This window comes from Nilaparvata lugens, chromosome 10 (assembly GCF_014356525.2).
Source record: "Nilaparvata lugens isolate BPH chromosome 10, ASM1435652v1, whole genome shotgun sequence".
Classification (NCBI taxonomy): domain Eukaryota; kingdom Metazoa; phylum Arthropoda; class Insecta; order Hemiptera; family Delphacidae; genus Nilaparvata; species Nilaparvata lugens.
The window spans coordinates 19,063,482-19,089,877 of record NC_052513.1 but is presented as its reverse complement, the minus strand read 5'-3'; the positions used below and the strand labels follow the sequence as shown (position 1 = coordinate 19,089,877).

The 26,396-nt window shown below is 34.9% G+C and overlaps 1 protein-coding gene across 1 annotated transcript in view; it reads left to right on the top strand.

Annotated features, from left to right (window-relative positions):
* The first annotated feature begins 1,665 nt into the window (after positions 1–1,665).
* The window catches only part of LOC111053627, a 75,591-nt gene continuing 50,860 nt past the window's right edge, over positions 1,666–26,396 (top strand). The window contains exons 1-2 of the mRNA XM_039436645.1: positions 1,666–1,707; positions 20,056–20,126. Coding sequence (XP_039292579.1) covers positions 1,676–1,707; positions 20,056–20,126 — 103 coding nt within the window. The 5' untranslated portion in view covers positions 1,666–1,675. The remainder of the gene's footprint in view (positions 1,708–20,055; positions 20,127–26,396) is intronic.

Below are 26,396 nucleotides of genomic sequence, written 5' to 3'. Positions count from 1 at the left end.
CAACAATCCATGACTCTAGTCAGAATAGGAATCAGAGTAGACTGAACCATTGACTTCACAATTGACTCTAACTACAACAATATTTGATTCGAGTCTCAGAAGAGTCAGAATGGGAGTCCAAGTTGACTGAACCATTGACTTCACAATTGACTCTAGCTACAACAATCCATGACTCAAGTCAGAATGGGAATCAGAGTGGACTCAACCATTGACTTCACAATTCACTCTAGCTACAACAACATTTGATTCGAGTCTCAGAAGAGTCAGAATGGGAGTCAAAGTTGACTGAACCATTGACTTCACAATTGACTCTAGCTACAACAATCCATGACTCGAGTCATAATAGAGTCAGAGTGGGAATCAAAGTAGATTCAACCATTGACTTCACAATTGACTCTAGCTACAAAAACATTTGATTCGAGTCCGAGTAGAGTCAGAATGAGAGTCAGAATGGAGCAACAGGCGTCCTTAGCATAGCACAGCTCTGAACACGGCTACACCAGCCCACAATGGGTAAGGTCGATGAAATCTAGACCTGGTGGCAGGGTAGGGCACTTTACAAATCCGAGCAAATGTCGTGACAGCAACTCAGAAGGAAAAGAAGAAGAAAAAGAAGAGGAAGAAGAGGAGAGAGAAGAAGAGGACCAAGAACAAGAAGTAGGAAAAGATAGGGTTAAGGTGAATGGGAATGAGACGGTAAGGAAAAGAAGAGGAGGAAAGAGAAAGATATAGAAGAATAAGAAGAGGCGAAGAAGAGGAAAAGGGATGTGATGGAGAAAGAGAAGAATAGGTAGAGGTACAGGAGAATGGTGAGAGGAGGAAGGAGGAGGAGGGATAAGAAAGGAGGAGGAGGAAGAGAAAGAAGAGGAGGAAAAGAAGAAGAAGAGGAAGAATATAAAAAAAGGAGGAGAAGAGACATGCGGCCGATTTTCCGGCGAAGAAAGCTAGATATGTGTCAAGGGCGCTGAGGACTTGAGGCGTCAAAATTCAAATACAAATATCTATATAAAAAACGGAATGAATATCATGTACAGAATGTCCCACAGAGATTGTAACAGCCGGAGATCGTAGATTCTACATTTAATTTTCAACAAAAAATGTTCAGTAAAAATGATTCCAATGAAGAAGAAGAAAATGAAGGAGAAGTAGAACAAGAAGAAGAACAAGAAGAAGAAGAAGAAGAAGAAGAAGAAGAAAAAGGAGAAGAAGAAGAAGAGAGAAAATTAGTAGAATAGAAAAGTGGTGACGTAGAAGCAGAAAGAGATGAGTAATAAAACAAAGACGTAGATCGTAGAAAGTGCAGGCTGAAGAATTATGTGTTGACTTACAGAAAGAGAGAGAACTGATAAGAAGGGTGGTGCAGGAGAAAATCTAAATCTAGGGGTGAAAATGAAAAGTATAGCGCATGCGCAATGGGGAAACCCAATTGATGACGTCATTGTTCTATCAAAAAGAGACAGAAAGTCTCGCTGAGACAAAGGAGGGGAAAATGTTTAGCATGTCCTGACACGGAATTCCCTTCGGGAGGAAGGTGGGAGAGGGAAACGGAGGAGGAGGTGAAGGAGTGAAAGAGGAGGAGGAAGAGAAGGAGGAAAGGAAGGAGAAGGAGAAGTTTGAACGGTTTCGCGGTTTTATCAGTAAGTCAGCTCAGTTGTGTGGTAAAAACTGTAAAGCAATGACGGCTTATGTCACTCTAGGTTTGCTCAGGTAGAGAAAATTTGACAAAAAATTGCGCAAAGCCTTTTTACTCTCTCTATTTCTCTTAAAATTCATTCATTTTTTCTCAAAAATCAACAGTTACCTACCCTACAAGACAGGGTAGAGATATCGAAGAAATCCTTCAACCTTACTGAACTGTGAGGTCGTTAGTTGATAACATGATTCATTTATTTATTCATTTGTGAATTCAATCACAAATCATATAAATATGATTATATATCAATTTGATCCATATTTTTCAAGAATTTTGGGGGAATTCTACTCACATTTTACAACAATGAAAGGGCAATTAATTTATAAAAAGTTGATATTCAATCAAAAATGTTAAGGTCACAAAAAAAGATTATCTAATGCACGCAATGCTTCAATATAGGCCTAAGCTCACCAAATTGCTTTCAAATATTCCATTGGCTTCTTATCAAAGGTGCAAATTTATACTTCAAAATCTTTGGATCCTAAAGCTGGACTCGAAAACAACAGTGATAGTGAACAGTTTATATGTAATTCTCATGAGCTCTTATGGTAGTATTCATACTCACTCAGCTGGGCTGAGTGTGAATCGTCCTATAAGAATTCATGAGGATTATATTTTCACTGTCACTGTTTGCGAATCCAGGTTTTCTATAATAGCTTTTGAAATAGCCTATTTATACTTCACATAATTATACAGCTCAATGCAAAATATTTATGAGATTCTAAAAGAGAATCTTTCAATTTCTGGGTTCATTGTCTCTTTTTGATTGTGATTTCAACTAGGGGTCTAATTTAAGACTTGACAAACTGATAACTTGACGTAATGAAATCTTGGAGAATTGAAAATAGGCTTATAACCATCCTCGGTTGATTAATAATCCATATGCAGAATTTTATGTTGATCAGTCATGTAGTTTAGACGTGATGATGCGTCAAACATAATTTTCCTATCCCGTACGTGTATTAGCCAATTCTTTCCTTTATTATACTTTAGATAACCATGTTTACACATTCTAGAAAATATATTTCTTAAAAAAAATGGAAATAAAAACAGTTACATTTCTGAGTTCATTGACATAATATTGGTGTAGGTCTTTGTAATATTCCCAAGGCATGTTCGTGAAGAATAATTTCGCATTTGTTTATTACTTTTGTATTGATTTGTGTAATGACAATTGTGTACAGTGAGGTCCACATTATAATGGCAGTGGAGAGATAGAAGAACGGTGGTTGCCGATTCTCTGCCTTGCCACTGCCTTCTAAAGAAGATAGTTGATACCAGTGTAATATCAACTGTCAATTTTTGTTAATTATATTTCTCCATTGAAAAACGATTTGTCGACGTTGAGGAGGTAGAAAAGTAAAGGACTGCTTTGTTGAATGATAGACAAGGATAGCAACACCTATGGAAGTGAAGCTTTCTATCTTTATCTCTACCTCATATATCAATTTTAGGCTGATTCACAGTTATTTGACTTTTAATTGTCATACGGAACAGTAGTCTAATAGATATGATAGCCTATAGCTCAGCTTTCAAATTGATATGGAGAGTTTCACGATACAATGGCAGTGTTTGATTAGGAATGGTATTGATATCCTTGTCTATCATTCAACAAAACGGATAGCGCTATCTCTTTCTCTCTTTGCTCTGTTGCCAGATCGTCTTTTAACAATGTAGAATAATTATTAATAAACGAAATATTTCATATTGATTATGAAAAATATAACTTCTTGCTTGATAAAACATAATAGATTATTTTAAACGAGAATGAACAGTTAATATTACATTAATAAACCTGTATCAGCTACCATCTATAGAAGATGACTATATGTTTTCTGAAAAAATGAATGCAAACTAGTCAGTAATCCCATAGCTATTTGTGTGCAAGCTATCTGCTCATAGCGTGGAAATGAGTATACACAATTGTACGAGGTACCTACAGTAATAGTTGTCTTTCCCAGCCCACTCTATCTTCTTCTTCTTCTTTTCGCTCTTCTTCTTCTTCTTCTTCCTCTTCTTTCCTTTCTTCCTTCCTACCTTCACCCCTATTTGTCTCCACAGTCATTTGCTCTATAAAAATAGTCAGGGATCAATGCTTCTCAACTTCTCGTAGTTTTCAAAGCCAGTCGACACTCAGTCTCAAGCAATCGTTTTTCTTAATGTCTCTTTTTACCTACTTTTTCCCTCACTCTTTTTTCATTCTACACTTTCATCTGAAACCTTTTTTCTCATTCTCCCTCACTACCTCTCAATTGAGTAAGGAACTTCCTCTTCATTGAGGAGAACTCTTTACCCTTATTTTTCTCCCTTTCCTCACAATTCCGTCTTACATCCTCTCTTTTTACCCACTTCTCCCTCCTATTCCCCCTTTATTCTCTCAAACTTTTTTCTCACTTCTTCCTCTCTGCTGTTTCGTCCTCTTTACCTCATCTTCACCCATCTTCTTCCATACTATTTCCTCAAACCATTTTCCTTTTTCTTCCTAACTCTCCCTCTCACCTTTCTAGTCCTCTTCCCCCCTACTTTTTCCCCTACTTCCTCTCAGTCAACGTCTTTGCTTCCGTTTCTGAGTAAATTACAGTTTTTTTTATAACAACGAAGAAAATGATGATAATGATAATGATGATAAGAATGACGAAGAAGCAGATGATAAAGAAGGTGGAGAAAACTCAATTTATATAATTTTAGGCTCCAGATACAGAGGAACAAGAAGAAGAAGGAGGAGAAGAAGAAGAAGAAGAAAAAGAAGAAGAAGAAGAAAAAGAAGAAGAAGAGGAAGGAAAAGAAGAAGAAGAAGAAGAAAACATATAACAAGATGATGATATAAGAGCTAGGACAAGAACAAGAAGACGTAGAAAATAATCTGGTGTGGTACACTCACACAACTTTCCTTGATCATTGAACTGAAAGCCTCATTCTTGAACGAGACTAATTTAGGGGAATAACATAATGACGATTGGCGGCAACGTATTTGAAACTACGATCAGACTACTGTTATATGTGTATATATAATTGTTTTCAGAGTACTTCTTCCTCTGTGTAAATAAATTGTGAAATTCAATTATTTTTTTAAGTCGTCGAAACAGCTGTTCTACAGATGAAATATATCGACTATGTTTTCTTTTTATAAACACTGCTCTACCTACCTACCTCATGCACGAGAAGGAGGTTACAAAGTCCATTTCTCAAGGATGAGGTGGACTCCCCATTACTTTTCCAGGAAGGAGACTCATGCCAGTTGATAGAGCTGATAAATAACTATACAGGGTATGAATTTGAAAGAATCGGTCAAGTCATTTTTGAGAAAATCGTGAATAACATGGTTTTTTAGTAATTATACACCATTTTTCTCAAGAATATTATGGAGCTCCTGAAATTTCTCCAGAAATGAGACTCATGTCGGTTGATAGGGCTTATAAATAGCAATACATAGTATGAATTTGAAAAAAAACGTTAGAACCGTTTTCGAGAAAACAGTGAAAAACATGGTTTTTTAGTAGAAGCTGAAAATGGGTAGGTGCAGAAGAAGAAGAATGAGAAGATAACGAGATGAACAAGAACATGAAGACAAAGAATAGAACAAGTAGACGAAGATAAAGACAATTGAGAGAAAGGATGAAGGGGTGGGTGTAGAAGAAGAAGAAGAATAACATGATCAGATCAACAAGATGAGCAGAGACCAAGAACCTGTTCAAAGGAGTGAGAGAAGAAAACTATGAAGGGATAAATGAGAAAGGAAATGGAGAAGAATATAAAAGAAGAGTTGAGGAAAATTAGATTAAAAGAGTATCCAGTGCAATGTTATTGAGTTGTTTCATTTCTCGACAATATTGTCTTCTGTAGAGAGGAGATTGCAGCTTGTCAACTATGAGAGGATAAAAAGTGATGACTCACAAAATCATAAGTTCCTTACAGCTTTATTGGTCTGTAAAATACTTCTTGACCTGGAAACTGTCATAAGTGAAGTCCACGTTATAATGGCAGTATTTGATCAGCAATGATATTGCTATCATTCAACAAAGCAGATAGCGCTATCTCTCTCTCGCTTTGCTCTGTTGCCAGATCGTCTTTTAAAAATGTAGAATTGCTAATAATTTATTGACAAAATATTTCATCTTAACTAGGAAAATTCATTATGAAAAAATAAAAATATATGATTTCTTTCTAAATAAATATATATATATAGGCTAATTGATTATATTAAACGAGAATGAACCGTTAATTATTACATCAATAAACCTGTATCAGCTACCGTCTATAGAAGGCATTGACAAGACAGAGGATCGGCAACCTTGTTCTGCTATCTTTCTCCACTGCCATTATAACGTGGACCCCACTATAGTTTCTCTGGAGAAAAAACCAAGAAATAATAGTGTAGTGCACGTTATAATGGCAGTGAAGAGAAAAATGGGAGAATAAAATTGCCGAATATCTGCCTTGCCACTGCCTTCTATACAAGAAGCAGATACCGGTATATCTGATGTGATATCAACTGTTCATTCTCGTTTAGAATAATCAATTATATTTCATTAAGCAAGAAATTATAGGAGAGCATCATTGCCGATTATCTGTCTTGCCACTGCCTGCCATACAAGATTGCTGATACCGGTATATCTGATGTGATATCAACTGTTCATTCTTGTTCAAAATAATCATATATATTCTATTCGTCAAGAGAATATATATATATATATATATATATATATATATATATATATTATATATATATATTAAAATATATATTTAAAAATATTCATTAAAAATGAATATATATATATATTTAAATATGACAATATATATTTAAAATGATATGACAATTGCAACATAATTGAGACTTAATTGTTAATTAATTATATTCCCACATTGTTGAAAACTATCTGGCAACGTTGCGGAGCTGAAAAATGATAACACTGCTTTGTTGAATGATAGACAAGGATACAAAACCAATGTTAATCAAAAACTGCCATTACAACGTGGACCTTACTTGAGGCTCTCAGAAGGATTTAATCTCAGATATAAAGTACTAGCCATCAGGCTCGCTTCGCTCGCCAAATCCGTCTAGCAAGGAGGCTCCGCCCCCTGGACCCCCGACTGGATCGTTCAAGAATGAGATCAGCAGGCTCGCTTCGCTCGCCTGCATTTTTATCATATGTTAGGACGATCCAGTCGGGATCCAGACTAAACGTCTGGCTAAACGGATATGGCGAGCAAAGCGAGCTTGACGGCTAGTAATATAATATTCCCAGGAATAGCTGTGATTGAAGTAGCAGTGCCCAATAAATTTTATAAATGAATTTACAAAGTCAACTCAACTTAATGCCAACCTGACAAAATTATTAATTTAGTTACCAGTTAACAACTGTTTCGAAGAGGTACTTTCTCTAGATTATAGTTCTATATTAACATACTAGCAGGTAACCCGTGCTCCGCAAGGGTCTGATTAAAAACTTGACAAACTGAAAACTTCACCTACAGATCTTGACGAATCTAAAATAGGCTTATAACCATCCTCGGTAAATTAAGAATCTTTATGCAAATTACAAGATTAATCAGTCCAGTAGTTCAGACGTTATGATGTGTCAGTCATGTATTTCCCATCCCATATGTGATAGCAAATTTTTCCATTATTATATAATAGACTAGCAAGAACCCGTGCTTCGCAAGGATCTATTTTAAAACTTGACTTGATGAAATTTTGAAGAATTGAGAATAGGCCTATAACCATCCTTGGTTAATTAAGAATTTATAAGCAAAATTTCAAGTTAATTAGTCCAGTAGTTCAGACGTGATGATGCGTTGAACATAATTTTCCTATCCCGTACGTGCATAAGCCAGTTCTTCACTTTATATAATTATTATAGATATAGTTAACGACTGCAAGAGATAGGACTGTGGAACAGAATAGTGGTGAAACTATGATAGCGTCAGAACCCAGAAATGTCTCAAACACAATAGTAGGTACTACATGAACTTTTTGAAAGTGATTTGAAAAAATGTTAAAACAACAGAACTGAATCCTTATCATTCTACCTTCATTTAGTTAATTTAGAGAGTCTTTTGTTTGACCCGAATGGAAATCTATTCATAAGAAAATGAATGTCTGTTTGTGTGTTTCTTTGTATGTTTGTTTGTTCCCTGTAGACTTGAAAACTACTTGACATAACGGCATGAAACTTTGGGAATATGTTGTGTGAATATTGGGGATGGTTTCTGGACAGAAATTATAATAGGGGGGCTAATAATAATTATTTTTATCAATCCATTTTACAGACATATATGTTTTCGAAATTTTCGGCCGAGCGGCTACTGAAGAACGAAAAGATGATCATGATTCAAGATCATATTGTGATAATATGATTTAGCATCTAAAGTTACCAGCTGTAATAACATATCACCCTGTGATGAATTATTGTGTACTGGTATTAAAACGGTAGTTTGGAGTTGAAGTGTAGTTGATTGGTACCAGCTGTTGATAATGGTCCCTTAGAAGACCTATACTAATAATTATCACTCCCCTATCATTGAGAAACTGGAAAATGTTGAAAAAATTATTCACCTAAAGAAAGAGAGTATATTTATTGTATAGTATTCATATTGCATTCATTAATTACTGAAGAATGAAAGAATAATTTACAATTTTTTGAATTTAGGTTAGCTTATATTCATCCTAAAATGGAAAGAATATGGAATTCTGTGTGATTCATCGTACATCGCATATTTCCTGGAACATATATCGAACATCTACAGCTATGAAAACATTGAATATTTTTCTTTGAAACACTGATATAACCTTTTTTTTAATTGAAAACTTTACTGATAGATATTACTACCAATTGATTGAGAGGAATAATATGTTTTCAGAATAATGAATGCTGCATGACTAAGCACATAGGAAGTCCTTATTGAGTTGTAAATGAACATGTTGATTGTCAGATAAATTTCATGATTCACCAAATAAAGTCAAGTGTAACATGAGATACATTGGCGGTAGGAAGTTCGCTGGATAAGCTAGTTGTAAATTAAGCTTTATTATTAACAGACAATGCTGAAAAAGACAGGCTTATCACCAGGAATACTATAAATCTATGAGGGACCAGTAAGCCATTAATTTTGAGTAGTTCAATTACTTCCATTATGGACACTGGATACATTATGGACAATCAATACGTATGAAATTTATTAGCTACCGTACAGAATAAAAAAATTTTGATTGCAGTGACCCCGACTACTGTATTATGAATAACCATTCGGATCAAATAGGGAATTACTCGCATCTCTCATCAACTCGTGATTGATTCATTCACAAAATTTATTCACAAAATATTAACCATAAGGAATTACTCGCATCTCTCATCAACTCGTGATTGATTCATTCACAAAATATTAACAAAAAATATATTATATTAAGTTATATTTAATAAACTCACGGCTAGTACTCAAGTTTGTCTTTTTCTGACCGTGCTACAAATAAATGTAGGTATATGTTTGACATTTTGTTTCTGTAATCTTGTTGTCTATTAAGAAAGTTTTCAATGTGATTTTTGATGGCAATGAAATTTTAATTTGAAAAAAGAATTATCAACAAACTCCTAACCAAAGAAAACCTTCGTACTCTGTTCTAATCGGAGTGTATGAGACTCCATATACAGCTGATAGAAGGTGCAAACCGAACTGGCCAAGCATACAATGATAGAACAAACACGTGGTAAGCTCGCGCTCTCAATCAACGCAAAATCAATTCGATCAGCTAATTGATGAAATTGTTCTAAGCTTCCCAATGATTACAACATATGTTAGAATATCATGTGTCAATTATCTCAGTTCCATATGGAGTTCACCTTACCATAAGCTTATTTAATAGGATCCTTTTTCATCCTTTGAAATCCTTAGAGGCAAAATATCTCAAAATCCGTTCTTAGTGGGCATCTAGCATGTTTGAAGAATATTTGTGCAAAGTTTTAAGTCTGTAGGCCAATTAGTTTGAGCTGTAGTGTGATTTTACATCAAAATTTTCGAGAAGTGCCCTCTCCTGAACCCCCCTGTGCTCCTGATTGGAATTTTTCTGCATAGATCTGATTTTTATCGTACCTGAACGGAAAAGTTCCTCATGACTTTGCTGTGCAATGAACGGTTAAAAAGTGAAAGTTTTGGGGGCCCAGCTCCCTCAGGGGGGGGGCAGATTTCTGAAAATCCTTCTGTAGTGGATGTTTTGAAGCTTAGTAGTTTGGGCTGTGATGTGATTTCAGTTTGTCGAGGCTTAGCCTTTTAGATATAGGTAGAAGAAGAAGTAGAAGAAGAGAAGAAGAAGAAGAAGAAAAAGAAGAAGAAGAAGAAGAAGAGAAGAAGAAGAAGAAGAAGAAGAGAAGAAGAAGAAGAAGAGAAGAAGAAGAAGAAAAAGAAGAAGAAGAAGAAAAAGAAGAAGAAGAAAAAGAAGAAAAGATAGATTATTTTGTTGCTTTGGCCTGTGATCTGTATAAATGTCCTGTAACAACTAAAGGTCCACACATGCCGAACCGAACCTCGAACCGCGCAGCAAACCGAGCATTCCTCCGAACATCTTGCCTTTCAACGAACATGAGCATATGTTTCATAATGTTAAAAATCAGCTGTTATTCATTCGCCGTACCGTACTCCGAACCATTCGCCGTGACGCTTGCCTCTGTTCTAACTGATCGCCTCACCTCACTCCGAACGCTGAACTTTTCAGCCAATCGGAGCCCTCGATTACAATTCGCCGTGCAGCTCGCTCCACAATATTTTGGCTATCACAAGTGGAAAACATGCAAACATGAATACAGAAGTATGGGCAATTTTTTATTTCATTAAATTCATGTTTTGAAGAATTATTCATTGTTACGAATGATAAATTGATAGGAGCTTATACATTTATTTTTAGGCTTTATAAATTTAATTTATTTTTTTAGGAGCTTATTTCATTTTCTAATTCAAATGAAATAACTTCTGAAAAAAGATAATGATTGGATAAATACCAATATTGAATAATTGTTGACCAAGAACTCAGTACATCGACAATTCATTCAACTAATTCTGTATTGATAAAATTATAATAATTTTCTCTATTGATAATCAATTATCAACTAATCATCAACTAACTGAAAAAAGTACTTCAATTTCCATGAATTTATTAATAGAATTATATAATCTAAGTGTAGGTCATATCTAAATTCACAAAGAGTTCGATTCTTGTTGGCAAGATAGATGTTATTCAATGCAGAAATCATTGTTATTTTACTAAAAGATAGATAAAATGGATAGTCCTCTTTCAGGGGAGTTTGACAACCAACAAAACTCATTTTCCATTTGAAGAAATAATATCAAAAGGTACATAGGCCTTACTTTTTTGTTCAGCTTGCCAAAATACCCCTCATTTCAATATTAAAATTTCCGACTGACTGTACAGTGAGTCATCATTCTATCAAGGCTTGAATAATTTTGAAATTTTATTGAATAAAATGGTAGAGAATATTATCATGTAGATATCAACACCTTTATTTAAAGACATATTAACTGCATGCGTTTTCATATTGCCGATACAGCATTGATAAAACTGTAGACTTTATTACGTAATACATGCCATGTGTAGGCTGATTTTGCATGTGTAGCTGCATCAGAAAACGAAGTTCAAAACTATGGTTTTCCTAAACATATGTTTTTGAGATGATTTCTTTGATGCAGCTGTTCCACATTCACCATTAAATTATACAAGTTTGTGAAAATAAAATATTTATGATTTCCAAAACAATACTATTATTATATCAATGATAATAATCAATTATTAAAACAATACTTTATAATTCAATCATAATAATATTATTAAACATATTTATCAATTATCAGAACATATTATTAATTGAGCTTGAGTGGAATCAGGTAGAAAGCAATATTGAACAGATATGTTCTTTTTTTAATTTCTATCATATTATTTTGTTATTTCCAATGATTACAACATATGTTAAATATCACATGTCAATGAATAATTATCTCATTTCCATATGGCACTCACCTTACCATGTTCATAACCTTACTTAATAGGATCCTTTTTCATCCTTTGAAACCCTTAGAGGCTAAATATCTCAAAATCCGTTCTTAGTGCGCGTCTAGCATGTTTGAAGAATATTTGTGCAAAGTTTCAAGTCTGTAGGACAATTAGTTTGAGCTGTAGTGTGATTTTACATCGAAATTTTTGAAAAATGCCCTCTCCTGGACCCCCCTGTGCTCCTGATTGGAATTTTTCTGCATAAATCTAATTTTTTTTCGTAGCTGAACAAAAAAGTTCCTCATGACTTTGCTGTGCAATGAGCGGTTGGAAAGTACAAAATCTTGGGGGGGCCCCAGCTCCCTCAGGGGGGCAAATTTCTAAAAATCCTTTCTTAGTGGATGTTTTCAGGCTACCATGAACAATCGTGCAAAATTTCAAGTTTTTAGGCTTAGTAGTTTGGGCTGTGGTGTGATTTCAGTCTGTTGGGGCTTAGCCTTTTATAAGTATAGAGAAGAGAAGAGGTATGGACACATTGTAATTAATAGAATAAGAAGAATATACATGCTAAAACGAACTTTAAAACCCTTAAAAACCACCCTTAGAGTTAAAATATTGCCAAAAGATTTCTTAGTGCGCCTGTAAGGGCCAACTGAACATACCTACTAAATTTGAACGTTTTTGGTCCGGTAGATTTTTAGTTTTGCGAGTGAGTGAGTGAGTGAGTGAGTTAGTCAGTGAGTGAGTGAGTGCCATTTCGCTTTTAAATATATAAATAAGAGACCACCTATAGCAACGTTAGTAGACAGAAGGCTGATCACTCACAGGTGTAAGATTCGAAGTGGTGGGGGGAATGCCAGCGTGACGTCACGTGTAGTAAAAAAGTTATGAGTAACCACACTGAGCATACAGTTTATTCACTGTATATTCAAAAACTTCGTCGTTTAATCCCCTCAAGATTGACCTAGAACTTTAATATTCTCCGTACTTATAGCGGATAAATAAACGATTCTAATGATGTTGTTAAATATTTTAAGTTCATTCAACTTGTTTGAATAAAATGAAGTTGAAAATGTTCAATAATCTAGAAACGTGACATGAAAAATTTAATAAGCTGGAAAAGCGTTAGTAGACAAGTTATACTATTATAATTTCAGATTAACCCATAAAAATCTTGATAACCAATGCATTGCAATAAAACAATAAACCGATCCCGATAAATCCAATGAATTTCATTCATATAAATGTACTGAACACATGCTGGTATCGAGCACATGTTCTACGAGAATCAAAATATCTCATCCCCGAAATTCACAAGCTGATGTATAGCCAAACTACAAAATATAAACACGATCGACCTAGAAGATAAAGAAACCTTAAGGGTTTGAAAGGGAAGGTTGGGAGGTTGGTTTTTTGCTTTTATATTGCAAAATGCTTGTATTATTCAAATGTTTTGATAATTATTGTAAAGCAGAAACAGAATCTTTCATGTCAGAAAATGTTTGTGTTATATAATTTGACTATATGTCACCGTATGATTTTCAAGAATGCGATATTCTGCCTACTCTGTACTACAGCCTACGTCACGGCTGCAGTTCCCCCACTCCAATTGCATTTCAACTAAAATACTATAGATTAGTGACCAACCTTCTGTCTACTAACTTTGCACCTATAGTAAGTTTCACGTTATTATGGCAATGGAAAAAGATAGGAGAAAAACGTTGCCGATTCTCTCTCTTGTCAATGCCTTCCATAGACGGTAGCTGGTACAGGTTTATTGATGTAATATTAACTGTCCATTCTAGTTTGAAATAATCAATATTACATTCTATCAAGCAAGAAGTTATAATTTTTAATAATTCCATGATGAATTTTCATAATATTAAGATGAAATATTTTGTTGATCAATATATAATTATTATAAATTATCAATTCTACATTGTTAAAAGACGATCTTGCATGGAGCAAAGCGAGAAAGAGGTAGCTCTAACCGCTTTGTTGAATGATAGACAAGGATAGTAATACCATTATAACGTGGACCTCACTATAGCTCAGTTCCACAACTCAAAACTGTTACTCACCGCTTATAAAGAACTGTATACAATATACAGTAATACACAGTAACTGACGATTAATTTCCAGCATATTATGGGAAACAAGAGAGGTGGTACAGTCCACCGCAAAAATGTGTGATACGAGTTATATTGTCGTGACCGTCAAATGGGAAAATTTTTGCAGCATGTTTTTCAAGGTGGGAGGAGGAGGAGGAGTGGGAGGAGGAGGAGGAGGAGGAAGTGGATGAGGAGGAGTGGTGATAAAGAAAATATGCTCCCACACGTGAACAGAAGAAAGGAGAAAGTGGAATTTGAAGAATAAGTAGAATAATAGAATCAACGAAAAGAAGGGGAGTCAATCATAATGTGGGAGAAAGAATTGAAAGACTAAAGAAGAGGAATAACGAGCCAGGATCAGTACAAGAAGAAGTAGAAACAGTTAGTGAAATAAAGAAGTGGGAATAGAAAAAAGGAGAATGAGAGAACTAATAAAAGGAAGGGGAAATTGAAAGGATAATGAGGAGAAATAACAAGCAGGACGGGAAGAAGATGTAAAACCAACGAGAAGGAGACGATGATGGAATATAAGAGAAAGAAGATTGGAGAGGAAGAAAATCGAGTGGAGAATGAGAGAACCAACGAAAAGATTATCAATATGTGGGAGGAAGAAATAAAAGAATAAAAAATGGGAATGAAAAGCCTGAAGCAAGACAAAAGAAAATGTGAAACCAGTGGGTGGAGAACAAGCTGATGAAAAATGGGAACGAGAAGATGGAAGAGGAGAAGAATGAGAAGAAGAGGAAAAAGGGAAAAAGGAGGAAAATAAGACGAGGACGAAGAGCTATGTTGAAGTTTGAAGTACAGAGTATTAAAAAATGTTTGTTATAAGAATTGTTTGTTATAGAATACCAGGGAGAAAAAGGGAAAAAAGAGGAAGAATGAGAAGGAGAAGATGAAAATAAGAAGAAGAAGAAGAGGAAAAGAGTAAATGAATGACAAGGATGAGAAGGAGAAGAGCCAATAAGAAGATGAGAAAGAAGAAGAGCCATGTTAATGTATAGAGTAAGAGAAAATGTTAGTTTTGGAGGAAGGAGAAGAAGAATAAGATGAAGAAGAAGAAGAAGAATAAGAAGGAGAAGAAGAAGAAGAAGAAGAAACAGAGAAAGGGTTGTGGTTTCACCGTGACCTGGTTTATAGCGGGGTTCAATCGAATGGCGTGTATTATATTGTTTTAGACCACGCATTATCAGCTCTTGTAGGTTAGGGGCGAATTCCAGGTCCCCCTTCAACATGACTCTTTCTTCTTCTTCTTTTTCTTCTTCTTCTTCGTCTTCTTCTTCTTCTTCTTCGTCTTCGTCGTTTCATTCTGCCTTGTTCAACTGGCAAATACTTGTACCATGTAAGCTGCTCTACCCACTACGTTTTGTCAACAGTTTAACAAGCTAGCTTGACTGAGCCAGGCTTTATTTTCTTAGCGTGATTTCTTACGAAAATAATGATATTGATTCAGCTTTCAGCTGAATGTAGGCCTACCACCATTAATTTTATTTCTAGAGAGAAAATTGAAAATAGCAGTTGTTTTGTTGTTGATACATGGGTTCTCAACTACCCTGGCGATTTATTTTTCAATCAATCTATTCAATTTGATAGAATAATAGTTCTAAGGGCCGTTTGCACAGTTTAAGTTTAAGCTAAAGCTCAAACCAAATCTGGATTTTTTTGGTTTAAACTGAAATTCCATTTGCACAGTATCAGTTTAAACTCTGTATTGAGTTTAAACTCTGGGAAAGTTAAAACCTCCAAAGCAGGAGGTTTAAACCAAATAATTTAGATTAACTTGACATCTGTGAAGATTTGATGGGGAAACAGCTGATAGTAAATTATATTTTAACTGTTGTTTTTAATGCTTCTGTAGATGATAATAATAATTATTTAGGTTATAGTAAATCATTATTTGAATGTAAAAATAATCAAAATGAAGAAATTGATGGAAGTTTTTAATGCGATAGATAAAGATGACTGCAAATAAATTTTTAAACTGAGAAAAATTGGGCAAAAAACGAATTATTTAAATTTCTGGGATCATAAAGAATTTTTTCAACGGTTTTGCTTGAGTAAACCAACTGCCAATTCAGTATTTGATTAAATAAACCACTCTTGATAGAAAATAAGAGAATTTTTAATTGGTCTTTGATTAGAAAACATGTTTTTAATAACACATAACTGAGATATTTTGCTTTCGAGAGATTTCTAATAAACGAGTAGATTTAAGCGTGACGGAATAACATTTCTTATCTTAACATTCTAAAATATATTTTTTGGTACCAACTAAATATAAGTTTGTATAGCATTCCATCATTTTTTCAATAACTTCTTGATCGCTTTTCACTTTTATTCCCGTAAAGCTTACAGCTCTGTGGATCTGGAACGAGGAAATAGTAGCTACATAACCTCAATTTACTGATGGTTTGTAAACAAATAACAAAATCAGCCTTCCTGATATTATAAATGATGACATTCTATTACCAACTTAACGCTAAACTAGTTCAACTTAAACTGGATAAGTGAATGCACTGAAAACCTGATTCAAGTTTAAACTTTCAGATTAACTTAAACGTGATTAACTTAATCGATTTTAGCAATCTACACTGTGCAAACTGCCCTGAGCTGTATTTTATATTATACTAGCGTGAGTAATGAGTCGTATCGCGGATGATAATGAGAGATTAATATCCATACGTATCGTATCAATACATTATCGTATTGATTGTTTACAGTATCAAATACGAATAATTTATTAGATTAAAGGACAGTTCACCTCAAATGTGATACTAGTTTAATGTGAATGATTTCACAATGCAAGTAAGCTGAGTGTGACAAACATGATAATGGATTAAAATATTAATTTTTTATAATTATCATTATCTCTCTCATGATCACCTTTGAACAAGTCTATGGCTTCCTTGGACATCATCACTAACAAAACTCTTGATTTTTCCCATTCCCATCTTATATTTGAATGATACTAGTTCCTACTTAGTTGCTCATGAGATTTTACAATCTAGTTTCTTATTCTTATATCCTCTTCTTTATCTATCCAATGAATAGAACACATTGAGTGCAGTAAGAGAGAGAGACAGAGAGTGAGTGAGAATGATATAGGGAGAATAAACAAGTGAGTGAGATAGAAGAGGAGAGAGATACCTATCAGTGACAGGTGACGTTGATACAAACCATCAATTTGTTTACTCTTCATTCCACTCTGCTTCATCATCAGTACACTCCATTCCACTCAAATTCACTTGCATCTTCTTTCATCCTCCACCTCCTTCCACTTCTTCTCATCCTCCTACTCCTCCTCCTCCTCCTCCACCCACACCTCCTCCTATTTCTTCTCCTCCTCTTCCTTTGTCTCATCCTACTCCTCCTTCTCCTCTTCTTCATCCTATTCTCTTCATCCATTCTTCCTCATGTTGCCTCACACCTTTACTCTTTCTTCTTTTCCATTCTTTCTTCATCTAACCACCACATATATATCTCTCCTCTCTCTTAAATCATCATTCTTCTTCCCTCCTTCTCAACCTTTCATTCTATTCCTCATCCTCTTCTTTATCACATACTCTTCCACCACTAACCCTCTTTAGAATCTTTAGATGTAATACCTCCCAATCTTCTATTTCTTCTCTTCATCCATCACATTCTTCTCATTTTTCTCTCAATCAACCTTTCCTCCTCCTCCTCCTCCTTTTCCTCAACCTTCTCCTCCATCTCCTCCTTATTCTGCTTCTTCTGCATCTACTCCTTCTTCCCTCTCACCTAATTCTTCTTTGATTTTGTTATTGTTCTTGTTCTCCGTCCTCTTCTTCATAATCTTCACCTTGTTCTCCTTCTTCCTCTTCTTCGTCTCCTTCTACTTCTCCTTCTATTCCTCCTTCTTCTCCTCGTTCTCTTCTTCCTCATTCTCCTCTCCATCTTTTCACCTTCTCTTCTTCCAATCATCCATCTTGACCTCTCCTTCTCCTTTCCTCTCCATCCTATACAGCTCATATTTTTCCATATCATATACAGCTCAATAATTATTTTCTTAGTCTATATTATGTAAATTCATCTATAATTTTGCTGTATTGTAAGCTATTGTATATAAGTGTATAAGTCAGTATATATTGTAATCTGCATAAATAAAGTACTCAATCAATCAATCAATCAATCAATCAATCCTATCACCTCCTCATCTTCTAATCTTCCATCTTCCTCTCACCATCACCCTCTCTCCTTCCTCCTCTTTTCTTCCTCTTCTTCTAATCCTTCATTCCCTCTTCATCACCTCCTCCTTCTCCTCTTTCCCACCTCCTTCTCCTCTTCATCCTCATCCTCCTCTACATCCTATCACCTCCTCTTCTCCAAATCCTTTTCTTCATCCAATCCTTCAACTACCCTTCTTCTCCCTCTCTCTCTCTCTCTACCTTGTCCTCTATATCACCTCTCCTTTCTCTCTCTCAACCTTGTCCTTCATATCCCCTCTCCACTCACTCACTCTCTCTCTCTCAGCCGAGTCTTCCTTTGATCCCGAGTCCTGTGGGACTTTGTCGCAGCAAAGTGTCATTCGTTTCGAATTAAGCACCAATCTAAGCACACCCAACTAAAATTAAGCACTAAGCACACTGGGCTTCAAATCCAAGTCCCTCCTGACAAGTGCAATAAGTGAATGCCCAGCGCTACCTCAAAGGACACACCTCGATTAATCGAACCAAATCGACTATCGATACGAAAACGTCGATTAGTGCCGCCGCCAGCAAACACACAAATTTAGGTCTCTTTGGGATGAAGAGTAGCATTCACTTCAAATTGACAGCATTCCTTATATATAACATTAATGCTACTCATCCAACCAATGGTGACAGGTGTGAGAAAGTGCACATGCTTTTTGTACCTTCGCAAATATGTGAGATCCTTGGAGCATTTGACTGAATTTCTGTGAACTAGTTGGATTTAAATTTTAGATTTTAGACAATAAAATAAGTTTAGAAAGAGCTGTAACCACCTCCCATGAGATTTCACGAGATAAATATCATATGGAGATGAATAAGATAAAGACAGAAGTGACGGTCTGCTGGTCCTATAGTGAGGTCCACGTTATAATGGCAGTTTTTGTTCAGCAATGGTATTGCTATCCTCGTCTATCATTCAACAAAGCGCATACCGCTATCTCTTACTCGCTTCGCCCTGTTGCCAGATCGTCTTTTAAAAATGTGAAATCAATAATTAACAAAATATTTTTTCGCCACAATGCACAGAAAGCAGCTGTTTTCCAGTCCCTACGTAGATCTGAAAGGCATTATGTGCAGACGACTCTCGTCTGACGTCAGAACAGGTTTCTTTCCGGCCGCTAAATTTCAAGTGTGCTAAAACAGCTGATCAAAAAACTTTTCATTATTTGAGTTTATTATTCAATAATTGGAACATTTATAATAATATCATCTTATTGTCATTTGAAAGAATAAAAAAGTATAAACTCAACCTCCCACATAATTGAACATAATCTTTTAGGTTGTTTAGACAATCAGAATAGAAAAAAAATACTTGGACAATTTCCTGTTTTTCAGATTACCTCAGATTTGCTAGAGCTATGACCTTCGACTTTTGCTTTTGGAAGTGCTTAATAAACAATAATTCTCATATAATTATATATTGTTTATTTTTGTGTGTGACGAAAAATAGCGTTCGCACCACGGGCAAAAATGTTTTTCCGGCTCTCAATATTTTCTAGTCCTCCGCCTACGGCCTCGGATTTGAAAACTGATTTCGAGCCGGAAAAGTCTCATTTTCGGCCCTAGGTGCAAAATATACTATATCTTAATTATAAGAATTCATTATGAAATTATTGAGAAATATAATTTCTTGCTTATTAAAATACATTTGATTATTTTAAACGAGAATGAACAATTATTACGAGTACATCAATGAACCTTTATCAGTTACCGTCCATGGAAGGCATTGACAAGACAGAGGATCGGCAACGTTGTTCTGCTATCTTTCTCCGATGTCATTAAAACGTGTACCTCACTATACCAGCAGAGACAAACATCTAAAGTCATTTTTGGAGTCATAAGAGAGTAATCGATGACTAAAGTTGGTAAATATCCGCATTGTAGTCTCAAGAAATATGTGTAGACGTGATGATGCGTCAAACATAATGTTCCTATCCCGTACGTGTATAAGCCAGTTCTTTCCTTTACTATAGCATAGATGTGTATCGTGTTTGGATGACCTTTTACATCGAAATTGACTTGATTATAATTCATGTTTTTCAGTTTCCTGCACATGACATTAAGCAAGGAGCTCTTTGTCCTCTCACGTGACTACAACAGGAATCTACCACCGGGTAAGTTCATCATACATGCATTATTATCATTATATTCCATACATTCTCAAGCCGTATTCACAATAAACAAATGATCGGCATACATGTTCAGCAAAAATGTCTGTTGAGGGGCTCAGGGACAAACATTTTGAAAAGTTTGGGCAATTATTGTTTGTCAAACAATAGTATATTTCGTACCTAGAGCAGAAAATGAGATTTTTCCGGCTCGAAATCGGTTTTCAAGTCCGAGGCCATAGGCCGAGGACTAGAAAAGATTGAGAGCCAAGAAAACATTTTTGCCCGTGGTGCGAACGTTATTTTTCGCCACACACAAAAATAAACAATAGCCTATATATATATATAAGAATAGTTGTTTACTAAGCACTTCCGAAAGCAGAAGTGGAAAGTGATAGCTCTAGCAAATCTGAATATCAGGAATTGTCCAAGTATTTTTATTTTTTATTCTGATTTGTCCAAATAACCTGAGAGATGATGTTCTATTATGTGGGAGGTTGAGTTTATACTTTTTTATTCTCTCAAATGACAATGAGATGATATTATTATAAATTGTTTTAATTATTAATAATGAACATTTTTTTGATCAGCTGTTTTTTGATCACCTTTCTTAGTTCCATGTTAGCGGCTGAAAGGGTACTCTTTCCGGCCTAGGCCGGAAAGAAACCTGTACTGACGTCAGACGAGAGTCGTCTGCAAACAATGTCTTTCAGATCTACGTAGGGACTGGGAAACAGCTGCTTTCTGTGCAGTGTGGCAAGAAAATATTACTGTTTTTCCAAACATTTTCAGTGTTTGCTGTAAAATATAAAAGCCTGTTCACCTCACTTACAAATATTTTGTTTGGTGACGCGTCCACACTGACCATGGGCAAACATTGTTTGTCGAAACATAATAAGATTTGCCATAACATAAGACTTTGCAACGATTTTTTGCTAAAAAACTTTTAATGCTGCCACAAACAACACCTAATTATGTATTGCACCTGGATTTGATATTGAGCATGTGTTTCTGTTCGTTTTGAAACTACATGTGGAGTATGTGTTCAGAGTTATGAGACTGCCCAGGGGAAGACTGCCTAGAGAGTTAGCAGAGAAAGTATTGAGAAAGGAGAGTTTTTGGTGTAGAGACTGGATGAGATAGGACGAGGAATTGGACTGTAACCTAGTGAGATGTTTGATAAATAGGACTGAATGGAGAAATGATTTCAGGTCCATGTGCGAAGGAATGAAAGAGAAAATGAGAGTTGAATGGGTAAGGAGAGCTAATCAAGCAGAGTTTCATCCGCTTTATAAACAGTTAGAACAGCGGAGTGATGTTAAATCTTATCTAAACTCGGGCTATGATGGAAAAAAGATAAGTTTGATTTTTAAAGCCAGAGGTTCACTCTTCTATCTCAACTTTGCGCATGCAAGAGAGGGGAGACAGTGGTTATGTTCCTTGTGCAGTTTGGCAGAGAAAAAGGACATGCTGCACTTTATGGGGGTTTGTCCGATATTGGCGGGTGTCCGAAGAACATGGCTTGGGAAATGTAGACTCTCCGAGGTTGAGGTTATCGAATGGCTGAACGGGAAGAGTTGGGATGGATTGACAGCATTTCTGATAGCGGCTTTGAATTTGAGAAAGGATTTGATATTGAAATTCAATTATTAGGCTATGACCGACTCCTGGCAGACAACTTCAAAGGTTATGCCAGTCACCAACCTAATAATATCTAATATGATTCAATTTATTATGTAATAAATTCTATTATTGTATTGTATTATTGTCAATAAAGGTTGTTTACTACTACTACTACTGATAATAATAAAATTTGCCCAAACTGTTTCAACAAACATGTTTATCGAAAATTTGTTCACGGCTTTAGTAGAGGTCTCTGAATTCTGTTTCATGGAATATTTGAAACACGGTGTGTTCTGAACAGTTCAACTAGTTCTTGTAAACTTCTCGTTGTGTGCATTGGGGAATCGTTGCAATCTCATTTTATGGTGGTGGATGATCCAAGAGGATAGTTAATTCTATGATAGTCTTTAAATCGATAATAATATGCCATACAGATTAGATAGAATAATGCTATCTTTTCTCTATGAATATGCTTACTTGTTCTACATTTTGTTTGTTTTCACACATAGCGATTGTCGACCGACATTTGTTCTCTCACGTGACTACAACAGGAATCTACCACCGGGTAAGTTCAGCATACATGCATTATTATCATTATATTCCATACATTCTCAAGCCGTATTCACACTAAACAAATGTTCGACATACATGTTCAGCAAAAATGTTTGTCGAGGGGCTCAGGGACAAACATTTAAAAAAGTTTGGGCAATCATTGTTTGTCAAACAATAGTATATTTCGCACCTAGAGCAGAAAATGAGATTTTTCCGGCTCGAAATCGGTTTTCAAGTCCGAGGCCATAGGCCGAGGACTAGAAAAGATTGAGAGCCGGAAAAACATTTTTGCCCGTGGTGCGAACGCTATTTTTCGTCACACACAAAAATAAACAATATATAATTATATGAGAATAATTGTTAATTAAGCACTTCCAAAAGCAAAAGTCGAAGGTTATAGCTCTAGCAAATCTGAGGTAATCTGAATATCAGGAAATTGTCTAAGTATTTTTATTTTTTATTCTGATTTGTCTAAATAACCTGAGAGATGATGTTTAATTATATGGGGGATTGAGTTTATACTTTTTTATTCTCTCAAATGACAATAAGATGATATTATTATAAATGTTTTAATTATCGAATAATGAGCACAAATAATGAAAAGTTTTTTGATCACCTTTCTTAGTTCCATGTTAGCGGCAGGAAAGGGTACTCTTTCCGGCCTAGGCCGGAAAGAAACCTGTACTGACGTCAGACGAGAGTCGTCTGCAAACAATGTCTTTCAGATCTACGTAGGGATTGGAAAACAGCTGCTTTCTGTGCAGTGTGGCGAAAAAATATTACTCTTTTTCCAAACATTTTCAGTGTTTGCTGTAAAATATAAAAACCTGTTCACCTCACTTACAAATATTTTGTTTGGTGACGCGTCCACACTGACCATGGGCAAACATTGTTTGTCAAACATAATAAAATTTGCCCAAACTGTTTCAACAAACATGTTTGTCGAAGATTTGTTCACGGCTTCAGTAGAAGTCTCTGAATTCTGTTTCATGGAATATTTGAAACACGGTGTGTTCTGAACAGTTCAACTAGTTCTTGTAAACTGCTCGTGTGCATCGGGGAATCGTTGAAATCTCATTATATAATAATAAAAGTGGTGGATGATATAAGAGGATAATTAATTCTATGATGATAGTCTTTAAATCGATAATAATATGCCATACAGAATAGATAGAATAATGCTATCTTTTCTCTATGAATATGCTTACTTGTTCTACATTTTTATTTTATCGTCACGTAAACCATAATGGGCCATATGAATAAAGTTGAGCATTTGCTTATACTTCTAAAATATGGAGCATTTGCTTCATTTTCTATGAATAAACGTGAGCAAAATCTTTTGCTCATGTTCATCAAAAGAATAGTTTTAGCATTTGCTCAAAAGTAAAAGCTTTTACTCAAAATTGTATGGATAAACTGGAGCATTTGCTCAACTTTTGAAGCAAATGCTTCAAAAAAGGTGAGTCTAGTCTAGAGCAGCTTATCACCTCTTGCTCATAGTAAAATTGGCCAACTAATTCGTATGAGGAAGAGGAAACTTGCCTATACCAGATACGATCACAACCAATAGTTGAGAACTATAAAACTCTTTTCAGATTCAACCATGATATATATCACCATTATCCCTACAAAAAAATAAATAATACAAAAGATACCTGTTATAAAGATAGCCATCACAAAATAGGAAATAGGCATTTAAGAAGATGAGAGTGTAGACGATTATAAGAAGGATATTGATATTTTAAGAATATGCTGAAGATTATTATAGAGATGACATTTTTTCATGCTATTATATCAAAATTCTAAACTCAACTAACCTGAAACTTTATTTATAAATAGAAAACAGAGCAGACGACGCAAACATAAGCGGTGCCCCCTACTTGCATATTTAGTGCTTCCGTGAGCTATAAAAACAAAGTAAGGCTACAAAAGCGAATCAGCTGATGAAAAGTCTTTAAAATACGTGAGCATTTGCTACAGAGTTCAGGAGCATAAAGTAAGAGTATAAGGTAAGGCTTATTCATATAAAATGAGCAAATGCTTTTGCTTCTACCTTTTGCTCATGAGCAAAACCTTATGCTCAATGCTCTTGCTCATGAGCATTTGCTCTGGTTTTATTCATATGGGCCATTGTCTTCCGATTGGTTGATTCTCACTTACAACTGTTTCTTAGCCAATGAGAGTGCCGTTACGATGAAAAATGGTGTCCGACAATCGGTAGGTGAACGGCTGATCTCAGGGAATAATAATTATGCTTACAATATCCTTCCCATCAATAATAATATTGATACTATCACATTTTAAATATTATTTTCCTTCCATTGACTTACTTATTGAATGAGAGGCCAAAGAATATTGGAAGAGTTGCGATGAAGTAGAAGGCATAGTGAGAGATTGATTGAGTACTTTATTTATGTAGATTACAATATATACTGGCTTATACACTTATATACAATAGCTTACAATACAGTAAAATTATAGATGAATTTACATAATATAGACTAAGAAAATAATTATTGAACTGTATATGATATGAAAAAGCAATTTGTAATATAATAACTATAGATAATTATATTATTATGCATATAAATAAATTGGTGAAGCTTTGGACATATGAATGTCCATTCTTCGGAAAGAATATTAAAAATATCCTTATTCCCACTAACACTCTAACAAAACGTTAATTTCATTGATTAAACCAAGGATTTATTTATAAATGGAAATATTGTAAAAGTTTTAATCAATATGAATATTAAAGAGAAAAAAACAGAAAATTGATAGAGTAAAATAATTATATAGGTGGATAAGATCAAATTATTGATTAATAAAATGAAGTAGGCTGAAAGTAGATCAGGGTAATCAACTTTAAGTAATATACAGCAGTAGCAGTGGATAATTTGAAGAAAAATAATAAAGTAAAATAACTATATAGGTAGATAAGATCAAATAAGAGAGAGAAGTGGTAGGATAAAAATAAGAAGAAGGAAATAAAGAAGAAGAAGAAGAAGAAGAGAAGAAGAAGAAGAAGAAGAAGAAGAAGAAGAAAAAGAAGAAGAAGAAAATCTTATCCTCACCCACCAAAATCTATAAACCACATTCTCTGCAAATGTTGTACAAGCTACATTGTAGACTTGGTTCACTATTAATAGATGAAAAGCTCATGAATAATTCATCATTCATTATTCACTCCACTTCGCCCGTCGCCTTCCCCAAATTTCGACCAATACCAATCCGGTAACACGATGACAGCCGAAAATATGAGCGCAAAAATTGAAAATGAATATTTATAGAGTACACAAAAGTATCGTGGAAATATCTCGGTGACGTGATAATTTGCTGTTGAGTTATTTCTTTTCAAGTTTTCGCTGTTACTAGCTGATAAGGGAGGATATTTCTGTTCCATTCACAGTGAACCGTTATTTTTAGAGGGAGAAATGATTGTGATATGAATGATAACGGTTTGAATTAACTAATTTAATATTTGAGATAACAAAAATATCAGTGAAGCGTTCATTTAAAATCTATTTTAAATAGATTAATCTGAAGATGATGTGTATAACCGAACGTATAGTGAGGTTCACGTTATAGTCCAGTCACTATATATACATTGGTGCATGCAATTTATATTGTAGTTCTGATTTTTTGATATATTATTTGGGTACTTAGAAGAAGTCCAGAACCAATTTCTTCATGCAAAATTTCCTTGTGCTAGATACAGGATGGCCCAAAAACCTCCTATTTTCGGCTCATTTTCCAGTTTTCAGCTATTTCTGCCAAATCTCGTGATCGGACAGAAAATTTCTCCCGCCTTTTTTCTAGAATATGAAATTCTGAATAAAATGAGATCATTTGGAACTCTCTATCTCCAATGAGTACTGAGCTATGATTTTTCAAAAATGAGTGAAATTTGAAGAGAAAAACAATTTCAGATTTTGATCAACAATATCTTCCGATTGTTACAATTTAGATGTATAATTTAAAATCCCTCTAGACGTATTTTTGTGCTCTACAATCTGAGATCAGGTAGATCTTCAGGCCGATCCTCAGTCTTGTCAATGCCTTCTATAGACGGTAGCTGATACAGGTTTATTGATGTAATAT